At 39.5% G+C, this 17,582-nt stretch overlaps 1 protein-coding gene across 1 annotated transcript in view; it reads right to left on the bottom strand.

Moving 5' to 3' along the window:
- Positions 1-17,582, bottom strand: part of ARHGEF33 (Rho guanine nucleotide exchange factor 33) — a gene marked incomplete at its 5' end in the record, with an annotated part of 46,651 nt that overhangs the window by 27,349 nt on the left and 1,720 nt on the right. Inside the window, 5 exons of the mRNA XM_080814427.1 lie at positions 4,644-4,868; positions 5,667-5,726; positions 8,410-8,552; positions 9,548-9,669; positions 10,177-10,341. Coding sequence (XP_080670553.1) covers positions 4,644-4,868; positions 5,667-5,726; positions 8,410-8,552; positions 9,548-9,669; positions 10,177-10,341 — 715 coding nt within the window. The remainder of the gene's footprint in view (positions 1-4,643; positions 4,869-5,666; positions 5,727-8,409; positions 8,553-9,547; positions 9,670-10,176; positions 10,342-17,582) is intronic.

Raw genomic sequence — 17,582 nt, forward strand, 5'->3', positions numbered from 1 at the left:
CCCCATGCCAGATGGCTTCCTCATTCACCACTGCCACCCCCTGCTCCCCCACTACCTCCTAGAGGGGCCCTTATCTCTGGGGTCTGGACTAAAGACTGTAGAGGGAAGGGTTGAGATGCCAACATGAAAACAAGGAGACTCAGAGAAGGCTTGCATACTGAACAGGGAGACTCCGCTTAACCCCTCCGCCTGCAAGTCTTCCCACAATGTCAACGGCCAGAGTTATACTCTCCAGGCAGGAGACTGGAGGATCTTTCACTGAAGAAAATGAACAACCTGAGGAAAAATGACCTACAGACACTGACATAAAGAGGTCAGCCACCAAAAGTTAAGTTGCCACCGGATTAGCCTATAGTGAAGTCCATTTACTTATAAGCTTGTCCAACATAGAATTGTCATTTCTTTTTATTTAGGGCCTCTCTCTTAGATATATATATATTTTTTAAAAATCAGCTAAGTATCCTCAGACATTTGAATTAAACTTACACCATAAATGAAAGAGAAGAAAAAGGTATATATACATTTTGAATAAGTAGAGCAATGCAGGGGATGCGTTGTATGGCATGGTTAATAGTGTTGTTTTGCATAATTGAAAGTTGCTTAAAGAGTAGATGTAAAAGTTCTCCTCAAAGAAAAAAATTTGTAGCTATGTATGGTGATGATGTTAACTAGACTTATTGTGGTGATCATTTCACTATATATACAAATATCAAATCATTACGTTGTACATCTGGAACTAATATAATGTTGTATGTCAATTATACATTAATAAAAAAAAAAGAGAGACAACACAGAAACAAAACTTTTAAAAAATCCTAGAATTAAGGGGTGCCTGGATGTCTCAGTTGGTGAAGCACTGACTTTTTTTTTTTAATTTAATATTTTATGTATTTATTTGACACAGAGAGAGAGAGAGCACAAACAGGGAGAGTGCCAGGCAAAAGGAGAGGGAGAGACAGGCTCCCCGCTCAGCAGGGAGCCCAATGTGGGGCTCCATCCCAGGGATCATGACCTGAGCCGAAAGCAGATGGTTAATGGACTGAGCCACTCAGGCACCCCAGTGGAGCACAGATTCTGGATTTCAGGTCGGGTCATGGTCTCGGGTCTTAGGATCCAGCCCTGCATTGAGCACCCTGGTCAGCAGGGAGCCTGCTCAAGGACTCTTTCTCCCTCTGCCCCTCCCACCACTCACACATTCTCTCTCTATAATAAATAAATAAATAAATCTTTTTTTAAAATCCTGTGATTAATATCCTCAAAGAGATATGAGAAAAATATTCTGCCCATTTAATAGTTACAGGATGCTATTTTTTTAAGAGAAGAGAACATTCCAAAAAGACAAAAGGAGGAGGAGGAGAAATTTTTGGCATTTTTTCAAAGATAAAAGGGTGGCAGATAAAATCAATATCTCCTGCCTTCTTCCCCACTCCCGGCCAAAACAAGAAAGAGACGTGATGGAGAAAAAGAGACTAGAAAAAGATGGTAGTGGAGAACATCAATCCAGGAAACCCAACACCAAATTAGTAGAAATTTCAGAGAAAAGAAAGAAAATGGATGAGAGGATATTATCGAATTAATAATAGAAAAAAAATACCAGGAGACACCTTTCTAGAGGAAAGAGCCTGCTGTGCTCAGCATAATTAATGAAGAAGATTCTCAGACCGCTGTGACACGTTAGCATACCAAAGGTAAAGATCCTAAAAGTTACCAGAGGGAATAATCAGGTACAGTACAAAGGACTGGGGATCAGAATGGTATTGCACATTCCAATAGTAACATTGGAAACTAGAGGACAGGGGAACAATTGGTTCCAAATGATGAGGGAAAATGATTTTATATTCACCTAAATTATCAACAAAGCATGTGGAAGCTACTGTTCGATGGGTTCTATGAAACAAGAAGTAAACCAAGAAACCAACAAGGACACACAAGACAAAAACAAAAGGGAATCTAACATAAGACAACTACGAAAGGAATTCCTTAGAAGAGCGGAAAGTCCCAGGATGGCAACAGTGCAACAGGCCTGACTGGGGTAGGATGACAGAGGACTCTAGGGCAAAGGCTTTGGTCGGAGGTGGGGGGGGAGGGGGGAGAAGAAGAATGTAAATGATAGATTTTCCATTACACTGCTAAGAAAAATTAAAGAAGACCTATATAAAGGGAGACATATACCATGTTCTTTGACTGGAACACTCAAGACTGTCAAGTTGTAAATTCTCTACTAATTGGAATAAAAAGAATATAGAGTCTAGAATTAGACCCACCCATATGTGAATCACTTGATGTTCTTTACACAATTCGATATGGAAAGAAAGAAAGATATTTTTGATAAAAGGTGCTGAAGCAGTTGGACAGCCATATGGGAAAAAAATGAACCTGGACTCCTTCCTCACACCATACATCAAAACCTATTCAAAATAAATAATAGATTGGAGCTCCTGGCAGACTCAGTCTGTAGAGCATGCAACTCTAGATCTTGGGGTCATGAGTCTGAGCCCCACATTGGGCATAGAGTTTTCCTAAAAAACATCTAAAAAAAAGATAAGTAATAGATCTATATGTGAAAATTAAAACTATAAAGATTTTAGAAGAAAACATACTAGAATATCTCCACAACTTTGGGATAGGCAAAAATCTCTTGGAAGGACACATAAGTCACAATCTATATAAAAAAGTTAAAATTGACTAACTTCACCAAAATTAAGAACATCTATTCATCAAAAGACTATTAAGAATATGACAAGGCAAGCCACATACTAAAATAAAATATTCTCCACACATACATCTAATGAAGAAATCATACCCAAAATAGATTAAGAAATTCTGCTAATTGATAATAAGAAGATAATGCACTTTAAAAGTTGGGCAAAGGACTTAAACAGGCACTTCATAAAAGAAGATGTACAAATAACTAAAAAGCAAATGAACAGATGCTCAACATCATTAGTCATCAGGGAAGGGCAAATTAAAACTACAATACCAGTATATCCCCCTGAGAATGGCTAAAATTAAAATATTGGGAAGGGTGTGAAGCAACCAGAACTCGTGGACATTACTGGATGGAGTATAAAATGTCCCAACCACTTTGGAATACTGTTTGATGTTTTCTTTCAAAGTTTAGCATAATCCTGTCTCCTAATCTAGAGATTCCACTCCTACATTGCATCCAAGAGAAATGAGGGCTGACATCCAAAAAAAACTTGTACAAGAATATTCATATCCATTTTGCTCATAATAGCCCTAAATTGGTAACAATCCAAGATCAATAGGACAACAGATAAGCAAATTGTGGTAAATTTATTTAATGATTGAAAAAAGAAATGAACTACACATTATACTGAGAGAAAGAAGCCTGACTCAAAAGAGTACACATTGTATTATTCCCTCTGTATGAGGTCCAGGAACAGATGAAACTAATCTACAGTGACAGAAGTTAGAATAGTAATTCTTTGGGTGGTAAGATGCATGAGAGAACTCTCTGGGGTAACAGAACTATTGTAATCATGATCCAAGTGGTGATCACAAGAGGCTATACATACATATATAAAAAGTCAATGAGCTTAAACTTAACCTTTATGAACTTTGCTGTATGTAAATTATCCCCCAGTAAAATACTGATTAAAAAAAGGCAACATATGGGGCGCCGGGTGTCTCAGTGGGTTAAAGCCTCTGCCTTCAGCTCAGGTCATGATCCCAGGGTCCTGGGATCGAGCCCCGCATCGGGCTCTCTGCTCGGTGGGGAGCCTGCTTCCTCCTCTCTCTCTCTGCCTGCCTCTCTCTCTGTCAAATAAATAAATAAAAATCTTTAAAAAAAAAAAGGCAACATAAACCTGTTTTAAAACATGGAAGCAAGTACCAGAAGAAACTGTGAAAACAATTTAAAGTGCTTGCTGTTTTCTTCCTAATAAATGTTTTAGTACTATTTAATACTATTTAGTTTAGTACTATTTAATCTTGCACATGTTCGATAGTAAAAAAAAAACCCGGGTGGCTCAGTGGGTTAAAGCCTCTGCCTTCGGCTCAGGTCATGATCCCAGGGTGCTGGGATCGAGCCCCGCATCGGGCTCTCTGCTCTGCATCGGGCTCTCTGCCAGCCTCCCTGCCTACTTGTGATCTCTCTCTCTGTCAAATGAGTAAATAAAATCTTTAAAAAAAAAATTGCCTTCCACAAAATAGTTGAGGGGAAGTGCCATTATGTGACCTATAATAAATGTTGAGTAACAATCTGTGATACAAAGGAGAGGAAGGAAGGGAAGAAGGAGGGAGGGAGGACAGACCCTGTTGCTGTGTTTGGTATTTCGGTGGCAGAATACCGATCCAAAATGCACATATTGAAGATTTCACATCACTGACTACATAGTTCACACAATGCTGCCCTCCTCACCACCAACTTTATGCCTTTTTGTCCCCCCAAAACACTGTGTTACTAAAAGTCATGGATACCCAGATTCGAGGTGCTGGTCCCAAGCTGGCCATGTGACCTCAGGTGGGTCCCTCCACCTCCATAGTCTTTAGCGTTCATCTGAAAAGGCAACTGGAGACTAAGTGGTCTCATATGTCCCCTGAACCTATACCGCAAGGATTCTAGCCTGTATGTTTCCTGTTCTGCACAATTTCAGCCTGTATTTCCTCTCGGGACTTACCAGCTAAAGAGGTTTCACATAAAACATTTTCCAAGGAGCTGTGTCTGCCCTGGCCAGCATCCTTGAGTTTGTCTGGGTGGTCTTTCGTGACATATTCCTCGCCCCATTCTTTACCATCCTTTGGCTGCCTCCACACACCAGATGAGAGATGGCTCTTGGGCTGGATATCAGCCGAGAGGCAAGACTTCAGGTTTTCTTCTGCTTCTGGAGTTGTTGGGTTCATCCCTGAAAGATAACACCTGCCGTCCAGATCTGACTTTTTTAAAAAAAATTGTTTTTGTTATTAACTCTGAAATAGTATGCCCCTGTTTGGGTACAAACTATCCCTCAAGGATTAAGTACATCAACTAAGGTTTAAAAGTGTCCACGGTGGCAATGGATCGGTTTCTGGCCTATGCATCCTCTACTCTTTGTATGTAGTCTCTACTAAATAAGGCATTTTAAAAAAGATAAATTTATAAAATAATGTAATTAATTGGTAGTAAGTATCCATTGACTCCCTGTATCTCCTTCCTTTTAGGCAAGCACACCAGGGGAAAAAAATGCAGAGGAAGAAAGATGCCAAAGACAATGTTTTCTTTTGGAATATATCATCCTTGGCCCAGATAATGGTAAGTTGCAAAAAGGAAGGAGGAATGGGGGGGGGAGATGAAATAATTTATAAAATACTGGTGGATAACTTTTAAATTAAATAAACTATAAAATGTGTCCATAGAAAACTTATTTTATGCTACATATACCTATGAGTTTCTTAGCAAATATTATCTCAGTGGTAATTGACGTGAGCCGGAAAGAACCAAGAATACTGGTTTTGTCTTGAACTTCTCCACCCTTTCTCTCTCCTTGGTTTAACTGAATCACTGACTTACTCTACTAGACATCTTGGAGTCTTAGTAACCATAGTGCTTTATCTTGCCTGACTTTTTTCAAGCCTGGTTTGGGACTGAGGGACTAGAAGCAAGGAAGTTGGAAGCTGGGAAAGGGTAGAGTTGCCAGAAAAGAACTAAACACAGAGCTACTTACCAGGACCAATCATCCCCTTCACATTACTGTCTGCGACATGCATGGATCTGGACTCTTGGGCTGCAGAGAAAGGAAAGTTTCCATCAGTATCCACTAACAGGGGCTGGCACCTTCTATGAGCCAGACCCTTGGGACAGACTCATAGTTCACAGCTTACTGAGGGAGATAGAAGAGCCAAAAATAAAATAAAATTTCAAGCGCTCACTATTTTCGCATTTGTAAGAAGATATAATAAGTGGCACTTACCTCCTAAACTACCACAAGAATTAAATGAGTTAATATGTGTAAACTGCACACAGTAAGAGCTAAATTCTTGTCTAATTGTGATGGTGAGACGAGGAGAGCCAGAATGATGCTGCCCAAACGTAAGTCAGACCCTGCCACTCCTCTGCTTAGCCCTCTAATGGCTTCTCCAGTCAGCGTAAAAGCCCAAGGCTTTATAATGACCATAAAGCCCTAAAATATCTGCCCCCTCCTATGCCTGCTGTTTTCTTCTTTTCTTAAAAACTTCATCTTCTGTCGTCTCTCTTGTTCACTCTGCTTGCACCACTGTTCCTGCTCCAACTTGGACATCTCAATGATGTTCCCGCCAGGACCCTGGCGTGGGCGGTTCCCTTTCTTCCCCTCTGTATGCATCAGCTCACACCCTCACTTCCTTCCGGTCTTCCCCTGGCACTGTCTCTAAAATTACAGCTGTGTTTCCCTATTTTTCTCCCTATCACTAACATATGACACATTTTATCTAGCTTGTGTGTTGTCAGCTTCCATGAGGGCAAGGATGTTTATTGTTTTGTTCATTACTATCTCCCACCATCTACATCAGCATCTGGGGTGATGGATGTGATGGATGGGTAGAAGGAAAGACAAACAGGTAGTGGGACAGTCCGCACCTTGACTGCAACTTCATGAAAGACCTTGAGGCACCCACAGATTCCTGACTCAGAGAAACTAGAACATCATGAATGTTTGCTATTTTAAGCTACTGAATTTTGGAGCAATAAGCAACAATTGCACCATTTTATAACAGTGGGTAAATGGGTAAGCCAACCCTTTCTAAAGTTTGGCCCTTAGATCCTGAATTTTAGCATAACCTATCCCTATCCAGAATATCTTCTTATGGCACATTATTTGGGAAAAATTCTGCAGTAACTCAGTTGACTAAACTATGTTATATAAGCCATGTCTATTATAACAGGGAAGGAAGGAAGAGTTGCTACCACACAGCTCATTGAACTCCATCTGAGCACTTTGCAAATATAATTTTTAATCTTTTATCTTACGAACACATTCAGCTTCCCCAGCAGACCTGGCATTGATCTGACCTCTACTTTCCGAGGCAATCCTATATTCCTTCCTAATAAGACCATCTTCTTACGTCCTGCCTCTCATGACATGGAGCAGAGAAGATAGAACCACCTGTGACAAACCCGCTCGGTCCCCAGATGGATCAGTGAGTTTTCCCAGGCTGCACCTATCAGTCTCTAAAGTACCGACTCAAAGGGATAAAAAAAAAACTACAAAGAAAAAAGCAGATCCATACTTTGAAGTTACACAGATTAAAAGCCATCTGATTTAGATTTTTAAGTTTAGTGATTCAAAACACATTCATCGTCTAGGAATACATTGTGCCTTAATGCGTAAGGGTAGAAAGCCACCAGCCCTGCCCCAGAGGAGCTTACAATTGGTTGAGAAGGCCTTGAACCTCTTTTGGAGACTTTCTATATGTTAGCCAAAAAAATTAAAAAAAAAAAAAAAAGACAGTTCCTCTAAACAGCATTAATGTCTACGTCACCCTGCAGCATATATAAGGTGCTTTATTAGACATTGCTGAGCATACCAAGAGGTAGCAAATGTGTAACCAGACATGGTCATAGATGGAGGTGGCTGGATGGAAAGCCAGTTTCTTTCGCTCTGCCCAGGAGCAGTTTTCTGGCATCTGTTCTCTCATCCCTCAGATCAGGGGTGCTGCTAATGACTGTCAGTCCACAGACAGCACCAGCCCTGGTTATCCAGAGAAAGAGGCGTACAGAATTACACCTTCACTTGTGTCACTCCCTGACACTTAAGGCAGATATGATTTTCTCCTCTATCAGTGAAACCTTGTGAAAAAAGAGCTGAACACACAGTTTTATGCTAAGAATATGCTTATCTTTAAATTGTCTATGCAGAGAGACAAGGGTGGAAAGTAATGTGGAAAATGAAACAAGTTATTAGAGTGAATAATTTTTCTAACATTTTTCTCCTAGGGTTAGTGTTTGAAATTTAGAACCCAGATAAGTATTCCCCCGCAAAAAAAAAAAAAAAAAAAAAAAAAAAAAACTTTTAAAATTGGGCAGATTCCCCTGGTCTCTTAGACTCCTCTGGATTCTTTTTTTTTTTTTTTTTTAAAGGTTTTATTTATTTGACACACAGAGAGAGAGAGAGAGAGTACAAGCAGGGGGAGCTTCAGGCAGAGGGAGAAGGAGAAGCAGGCTTCCTGCTGAGCAGGAAGCCGGATTTGGGGTTCCATCCCAGGACCCTGAGATCATGATCTGAGCTGAAGGCAAATGCTTAACACACTGAGCCACCCAGGCACCCCAGGATCCTGTGGATTCCTATAAATTCCAGTTATAGAAGGAAAAATTCTGAGCTATACATCACCTTCCTATAAGGATACAAGACATAAACCCATTCTCACTATTACTCAAGCCCTAGGAATCAAGGGGAAATGCTGGGCTAATTCAATATGATTTGCAAACTGTACCTTTTTCATAGGCCTGAGAAGGCAAAAGATTTGTAAAGTCTTCACTTGGAAGAACAGGCTCAGGGATATTGATCGAACGGAAAGGACTTCCTTGTGCTTGAGCAGGCCCAGCCTGCGAGCCATGTTCTTCTTTCTGAGTTTTCCTGGAGAAGGAAAACAAAGGGTCTTAATGCCTGATGGGTTAAGAAGAGAATCAGTTCAGAATAATTCGAGAAAAAATCTGAATTATTAGGTTGAACCATATAAAAGTGCTGCTTTGTAAATTAAAAAGTTAGATACTAGCAGTTCTTAGGGTTCAACTTAATTCGTTGCCAAAGCTGGAGAAAAAATTTCAAATACATACAAATCACATCCTAATTGTAATATCTATATTTTTGTTTTTCTGTTCCTGGCTTCCTTGTCATCAGGATCTGTACAGAGTTAGGAATGGTGACAATTTGCTTGGGATGATTTACATTCACTCAACAAAGCAACACAGAGGTGCCAGGAAGCAGCAGGTCTTCAGCCACAAACAACAAGCCACTCTTTGGGGTCACACAAATATTATTACCATATTTCTCTTTTAAATTTGATCATTTAAAAGTTCCAACTTGATATAACAATAATGATCATATATGTTTAATGGTGAACCTTAATTGATTCAACCACATTGCATTTGAGTGGCAGGAATGGATTCAACCTTAATTGATTCAAGCTGGTTGAAATATTAACATACATGTATTTTGGATGGTAGATGTAAACTAGTAGTAGCGTTAGAGAAATTTTAGAAAACTAATTAAAAAAGAAAATCATGAGTGACCCCACTATCTTAACACACAATTACCATCTTTAAATATGTATTTCTAGTTGTTATTTTACGTGTTTTTTACAGTTAAAATAAAAGTCTACATGTCATTTTTTATCATTTTTATTTCACTTCCTATTGTGTTGAGTGCATTTTCCATGCAACAGTTACTAACCATTTTTAAACATAACTGATTTTTATGACTCTATAACCTCCATCACAAGCTGACCTGCAGATCCCAGCAGTATATAGCCACTTAGCTATCTGCTGATAGAGGGGTTGGAATTCTCAGTGTCACTGTGCAAGCCTCTGCTTATGGGTTTGCCATTGGGCGGTTTTGTGTAAGACACTCACTTGGCTTTAACTTTTCGAGATTCCCTTCTCTTTTCCTGCTGAAGTTGTTCAATTTTCTGTTGCATTTCTTCTTGCTTGGAAGTGATGGCTTGAATCATTGACATGGCATTGCTCAGCTCTTCCTGAAAAATAGGAATTGATACATATTAAATTTGGTAAAAGGTAAGGGGGGTGAAAGGATATAACATGATACCTAGTATATAATAAGCTTTTATAAAGTTTTTTTTTTAAGATTTTATTTATTTGACAGAGAGAAATCAGAGCTAGGCAGAGAGGCAGGCAGACAGGGGGGCGGAAGCAGGCTCCCCACTGAGCAGAGAGTCCGATGCGGGGCTCGATCCCAGGACCCTGAGATCATGACCTGAGCCGAAGGCAGATGCTTAAACCACTGAGCCACACAGGCGCCCCTAAGCTTTTAATACATATTTGTTCAATGAATGAGAGATGAACATCTTATTTCTATTGTAGTCTATAATTTTAACACAGAGATTCAAGAGAGAAAAACATGAAACAGATTTTTTTTTCCATGACAATTAGTGAATTTGGCTGCTACCTGAAAGGTGTTTTCCTACGTCTGTGACTAAGACCAAGAACCCTCTGTTTAGCTCGGGAATGGAAGAGGAACCCACCTTGAAATAGTTCAACGAATTCTTCATCTCAGTAACTTTTTCTTCCATGGAACATCGGCAGCTCTTAACCTTCTCTTCCAAAGCATATTCTCCATGTTGAATTCTTGACAGTTCTTGCATTGCTTCCGTGAATCCAGTTTTGAGTTCAGAGGCCAAGGCCTGCAACTAAAGACAATCACCAAGAGTGAATTCAGTTTTTTGTAAACTATTATAAATACTACCACTGGCCCCTTGAGTTTTCATTTTCTTTGAGAAACCAGGCTCCTGAAAAATCTACAGACCTCATTTCCTGGTAGACTAAAGTTTAGACAACATATGGCAAACTTGGTCCCATTCTTTTAGGGAAAGAGGGAATTTTTTTATATAGCACATGCCGAAGCTTAATAGTGACAAGCAAGCAAACCATTAAGTTTACAAGTGCTCCTGTGAGCTACTGTTTATTCTAACACCTTTGATTAAAATGAGATTTACTTGAAAAGCAACATATGCATGTGAAATACAATCTGATCCAATAACTCTTTGAATCCCATGAAAGAAGGGATGGGTCATATTATCCCTGGTGTTCTCGAAGATGAAGAAATTCAGTTATATTTCCCTTAAAAAATTAAATGATAAAGAAAGTAATAACTAGGCATATCTGAGAATTTCTTTGAAAGGGAAGAGGCCATATATATATAATATATATATATATTATATATATATGATGATGTCATGGGAAAGGAGTAAATGCCATTTGGATTTGAGTGGCAGGAAATAGCTACAGTGTTAGGAGCTCAGCACACTGTTGTTGATAGTGATGTTGAATTATCTTCAGGAGTCAAGCCTGGTCCTGTAGGAGTGCACACATCAGACTTCTGTTGTCAACTTCCATACCATGACAAAGGTATCAATTCTGGAGTCAGATAGGGCACAAATTCTAGCTCTCCTATGAGAAGTAAGACCTCAGGCAAGTTGGTTAACCTCTTTGTAGCAGTCTCTTCCTGCATCAAATAACTACTGTGACACCTATTTCACAGGGCTGTCTGGACATTAAATGAATACATGTAGGTAAGCTTCCTGCCACAGTGCATGCTTGGTACAAAGAAGGTGCTCGAGAAATTTAATTCTTCCCCCCCTTTCAGTGACACATCAAAAAGTTAAGCACGAACAGAAATGTGGAGAAAATGGAGCGCTTCTAAAGTTCAAGTTGTTGGTTTTTTTTTATTGAACAAATGTAAAAAAGCATTTTCAACACACAGAAAGTTAAGATAATAATAACAATAAGATAATAACATTACTTTCTTGAAATTCACGATCTTACACTCTGCTAAGGAGAGGAACTCGTAGCTTCAGTTCTCTCTTTAAAACAGAACTTTTGATAAAATTAACAAAATTCCTTCCAATGTGTACTTCTAAACATTTTCAGAATCTGGTCATCCAAAATGATTCCAGCTCACAACGACACCTCCCACTATAAAATGACTTGGTCTCCTACACCACATTTTTAAAGTATAGGGTTTTGTGGTTCACTGTGCCTCACAAAGGTTTCTTTCAAGGGGCGGGAATAGTGAGAAATAAGAGGAGCCAAAGAGATGATTCTGAGGAAAAAATCAGGACCTGCCAAGCATTCAGGGCTGGAAGCCTGAGAAACAACATGAGCGATCTATATTTTGCCACAATCATTTTTAATTTCAATTAATCTTTGCGATGGATCTTTGTACATGTCCTAATCTAGTCATCATAATGGATTAAATCACCAAGTCCACTACCTCTGATCTGGTAATTCTCATTATGTAAATTCATCTTCAGTGAACAAAATAAAATCGACGGCAATATAATAGCAAAGCAAAATCTGTGCAAGTTTTAAAATTGAAGGAAGGAAACCTGACATTCATTCAGGTGCTCTGGTTTTCTGTTTGAAAAAAAAAAGGGAACCACTATCCAACAGAAATAGGTTTCATTATCACTGCTCCCTTAGGTGGATGTATGGAGTTTTCCCCAGGAACCAAAAGACAGCAGTAGGATCCTAGGGGAAAGGACTTTTCCTCACCTGTAGAACCCCAGCTCTCAAGAAAAAAAAAAAAAATTGAGTTTCCCTAACAGCCAGGTTATACAGGGACTTTGGGGATTTTGAAACCGTTTTAGGTTAGGAACCCATTTCCTTCCCATTTATTACTTTGAGCCCCTTGGGTACCTACCACCAAAATAACACTATTGCCTGATAAACAGCTTTCCATCCACTGATCAGCCAGGGAAGGGATGCCATATGTGGGCATAATCACACCAGAAACGTGTCGCCTTGAAGATGGCATGGGGCTCAGTATCTTTAGCTGCTACAGACTAGTTTTCCAGTACCAACTGGCCATTCCTTGTGAATAAAAAATACTCTGAGGACATGGACTTAACATCTTTTCTCTGCTCTCTCTCTTCAACTCTCTCATTTGACAGCCCACAGCCCACCCCAAGGATTAGAAATGGGTGTCTACCTTGTTCTCCAGCGAGTTGAACACGTTCCTCATCTCGTTGATTTTTTCATGAAGCTGCTCTAGAGAGGTTATGATCCCTCCATCCTGCCGCTGGAGGCGGGCTCCCACTGGAGGCAGGTTCAGGGAAGACTTGTACTTCGAAGCCTAGGGTACCACAGAGGGCATCTTAGGCTCAAAGAAATAGGGGAGAGGAGTCCGAATTCTTCCTATCTCCTGTTCTTAATTTCTGTTTCTCAATTTTCTTTATTTTCTTGGCCTCTTAACTCTTCTCAAGGTGAATTTTAATCAATGTCTTCCCATCACTTTTCACCAAAGTTCCCTCAAACTAAATTTTCATAAATTATGCAAGTTGTTCTAACTTGTTTTTCACACAGACTTGCCCTTCATTCTGTTCCATTATCAAGGTCAAAGTCTAGTCTGAGTCCAACTCAGGGGACTGGACCTAGGCCTTGAGATCCCTGCTAAGTCAAAAATGTCAAGATTTGAGGAAGCTCCATGAGGCAGGCCAAATTCCTACAGCACCTGACAACAGGCTCTAAGAAGCAGCACACGATGGCAAGGATGCCAATGTAATTCCTTTGGTTTCCCCCCAAACCAGGGTTTGTACAGAGGAAATATGGTCTTTCTGCCAGTTTTCATCTTCTTCATTTTAGGCCTCTTTATTAATCCCCAGAAATATGATAATTTAAAACAAAAAGTGGGCAGGAAGTTGTTTGAGTGGTCGAGTAAATTTCCCAAATCTACTCTTCTACACTCCCTGCAGAAGTTGACCCTTAACGTCATTCTTACAGTGCACGACTGAAGATGATGTGAAGCAGGACATGCTGGAAATTTATCTTATCAATCTGGGAATGCACCACAGGCCTAGTAGAATTAATTTCTTTGATGTTGGGAGATATTCCTTAATGGCAAAAAGAGACTGAGGCTCAAAATGGACTTAACAAATCCTAGAAAACTTTCAAAGGCAATTTTAATGATGAAACCTATTACTGTAGGACTGGTTCCCATAGTTTTTCAGTTAGGGGTCCTTTTGGCACATAACTCATTTTCTTAAATTATTTTCATTACAGAGAAAAAGAAAAAAGACAAAAAAATCACTTCAAATCTCTCTACTTTTATACAACCACGAACATTTGGGCACATTTTCTTCTGTTTTGTTCTGTGAATATAAGTGCATACATTTGTATGGTTGAACTCATACTACAGATATATTTGCCAAACACTGTTATGAACCCTTTCCTGTAGCCTTCGAATTTTTTTCTATGTGTCTATTTTTAATGGTTACTCGATATTCCATCCTATGGATGTGCCAGAGTTTATCCACCCATTCAGTTTTCTTGGAAATTTATGTTGTTTGTAATTTTCCAACACTATAAATAATGCTGACCTATAATGCTTTTTATTTAAAGCTTGGTATGCATTTCAGATTATTTCCTTAGGATAAATTCCTAAATATGAAATTACTGTGAGTTTAAGGACGTTGGGTAGTATTTGACTCAAAGGGCTACATTAGTGTATTTAGAAAAACATGTCTTGGACAAAATATACAAAACATAAGTAACATAAATGGGAGGAGGCTGCAATGTTTACATTCCTGCAGGTGAGCCAGAAACATATTGGAATTCACATCATTAGGTGGGAGTTGGGCTAGGACCAAATGGTACAGTTACCACATCTGTGGCCTTGATTGTGGGACCCCACCCCCACTTCTCAAGTTAATGGAATCTTATTTTTAAAACCCATGTGCAAAAGGAAATAATCAGTCTGCAGCAACACAATCTGACTCTGGAGAAGAGAGTGGGTGAAATCTGAGAGGCCTATGTACGTGAACGAAGGATGAGAGAAAAGCAGAATAGACTTGGAGTCAAATAAAAGGGAATATGAGTTAAAGAACAATCAGTGTATCCACACAGATTCACCAGTTCTGGTAATAATTCTGGAATGAACTGGGAGCTGGTAGTGCTTGTTCTCCTGTTGGCTCCCGTGATCTGATGTGGGTCAAGGTACCTTATTTACCAAGGAGGTCAAATCCATCTAAAGAGCAGGGAGCTAATTAGGGTTATGAACATTTTGACACGTTAACTGTATTTTAACTAAAAAGTTCTATCGAAGTTTCCACCAATTTACACACACTCATCAGAACTAAATATTATTAATTATTTTATTATTCACTAATCAGATGGTCATAAGCTTCAAAAGCCTCCATCTTCTCTCCTACTTATTAGCTATCTATAATTCTACTTTGGTAAGTTGTCTGTGTCCTTTGCCCATACTCTATTGAGGTCTCAGAAGTTTCTTTTTTACTGACTTGTATTGACTATTTATATATCATTAAACCCTTGTGGTATTTTTCTGTAAGAAATTTTTCCTGTTTTGTTATTTGCCTTTGAATTGGTTGAAAATACATTTATGTTGGGGCGCCTGGGTGGCTCAGTGGGTTAAAGCCTCTGCCTTCGGCTCAGGTCATGATCCCAGGGTCCTGGGATCGAGCCCCGCATCGGGCTCTCTGCTCAGCAGGGAGCCTGCTTCCCCTCCTTCTCTCTCTGCCTGCCTCTCTGCCTGCTTGTGATCTCTGTCTGTCAAATAAATAAATAAAAATCTTTAAAAAAAAAAAAAAAGAAAATACATTTATGTTGGGAAATTTTTGTGGGGGAAATCTCTAGCCCTTTCCTTTGTGATTTCTTCCAGTGCTTTTTTCACATCCAGAGACAAGACAAATAGCCACTCATTCTAAACTTCTATAATTTGTTTTTTTTTAAATTTCTAGCCCTTTAATCCATTTCTGAGTTTATTTTGATTAGGGTAGGAAGTAAGGATCTCTTCTTTTTTGTCCCAAAGAAGAACCAGACAATTTTCCAAACATGATTTGACACCAGACTAAATGAGTGCATCAGATCTCTTGGCTCAAAGCGATATACACCTCTTGCAGATATTCATTCATTCATTCATTCAACTAACATTTATTGAATATGTGTTATAATCCAGGCACTGTACTTTATGCTGAGGATACAACAGACAGCAAAATGGACTAAGTCCCTGCCCTTGGAGCTTACATTCTAGAGAAGGAAACAGACAATTAAAAAAATAAATAAATAAACAAGATACTCTTTACTATAATTTCAGGTAGGGATGGGGGTCTCTCAGGAAAATAAAATAGAAAATGGCTAAAACGTCATATTTTACTTCAAATTTCAGAGTTTGCTCTCCCCTTTTGGTATAGATTGTATTCTAGTATAGTTAACCTCTCCCTGCTTCCCTCCTTCCTCTTCCTCTTCTTCTTTCTTTACTTCTCCTTCATCTTCTTTTGGTTAAATGTTGCTTGGAGTAACCAGTCTGGGTTTTAGGAAGGGTCCTTTTAAAACAAGGGTGGGGTTACGATCACAGCATCACAGAGGTCATAGAGACCAGCTTCGCTTCACTGCTTCATTTGTTCCACTACGAACAGATGTACTTGGATTTGAGATACAATGAGAGAATGAGGCCACCCCCCACTGCCGCTATATTTAGCCAACATTCAGGGAGTGACCTACATAAAATCTATAATAGACTTTAAATCATACCTAAGTTTAAAGACATACTCACAGTCACTCCGATGCCATACACAGGTCAGATGTGAGCAGAGGAGAGGTGGGCAGGGAAGGCAGTTGGAAGTCGTGGACAAGTGAGGCATCAAATCAGCACTGGGTGAAAACTCACTCCTGCTTCCAGGCCTTTGTTCAAGCTGGTCCCTCTGCTTGAAACACCTTTTCCCATATCCACTTACCAAATGACCAATCTGTCCTTAAATGCCTTCAGCCAATATTCATTCATCTCTCCACCACATCAATACCTCTGTTGTAATCCTTCCATCAGCCCACCTGTTTGAGCCATTTATTGTATCTGTTTCCCAGGAGGTGGACACTTAAAAATCGATTGCAAATGTCTGTTTTATTTCTCACTAGACCAAGCAGTTGATTTTACACATAGTAACTGCTCAATAAATACGTAATAAATTGAAATGAGGTTGTTTCCTCTATCCTTCCCGCTGCTGGTCTTGGTCTAGGAGCAGTGTGATTACAAAAATGTTTTCATAATCCTGTGTTGGCTCGCCCTGATTGGCTCACAGCAGTGACCTCTTGCATGAGATTTCTGGGAACTAGTCATTATTTTCATTTTACTATCACTTAAACTCAACAAATCTAAATAACATTTCCCTTAAAACTCTCCACTCCTCTGAATTCCTATTGCTTTTTCCAGAAGACCGCTCCCCTACCAAGCCTTAAAACTTTACAGCCAACTTTGAAATCATCGTTTCTCCCAGCCCCTACCAAGCTCTGCTGGTTCTTTCTGCATTCCAGATTACAGTGCCTTAACTTGAGAGGGAAGCATGGATCTTCCTAGCCCAAAGCTTCTTTTACATTACAGATTACATCAGAATAAACATCCATGATTTTTAAGGACAGAATTTTACTTTAAATTTACATTTAGAAGATAGACACCAAATAAATACTCTGTAGAAAGTCAAAGCAGCCCCAAGTGAGTGTTGTTGCAAACATACCATAAAATGTTTTGCAGAATTTTTAACTTCCTTAGAAATAAAATTATTTCCATTGTTTAGAGGGAGCTTAACATTTTTTTGATCGCCCTATGTGAATATCTGCAGTGTTAACCCCCTTTCAATTTTCAATTCTCCCTGCTAAAATAGGAAACAAAGAAAAACAGAGCTTGCTCTCTCCTCCTCTCTCATGGAGATGGCATCGCACGGTGTCATGGCCAGAGTGATGGTGGCAACAGGCAAGGAAAGAGGAATGGACATGGGAGTGGCCATGCCATAATTTAGAACCTAGATAAGCTGTCCTTCACTCAACAGTTTTCTCAAAGGTGCAACGTGAGCGACACTCTCTGCCCTGCCTACTCCACGGTCCTGGTAAGTGAACAAACACAATGACGGAGGTGCAAGCA

Source organism: Martes martes, assembly GCF_963455335.1.
Source record: "Martes martes genome assembly, chromosome: 9".
Lineage (NCBI taxonomy): Eukaryota > Metazoa > Chordata > Mammalia > Carnivora > Mustelidae > Martes > Martes martes.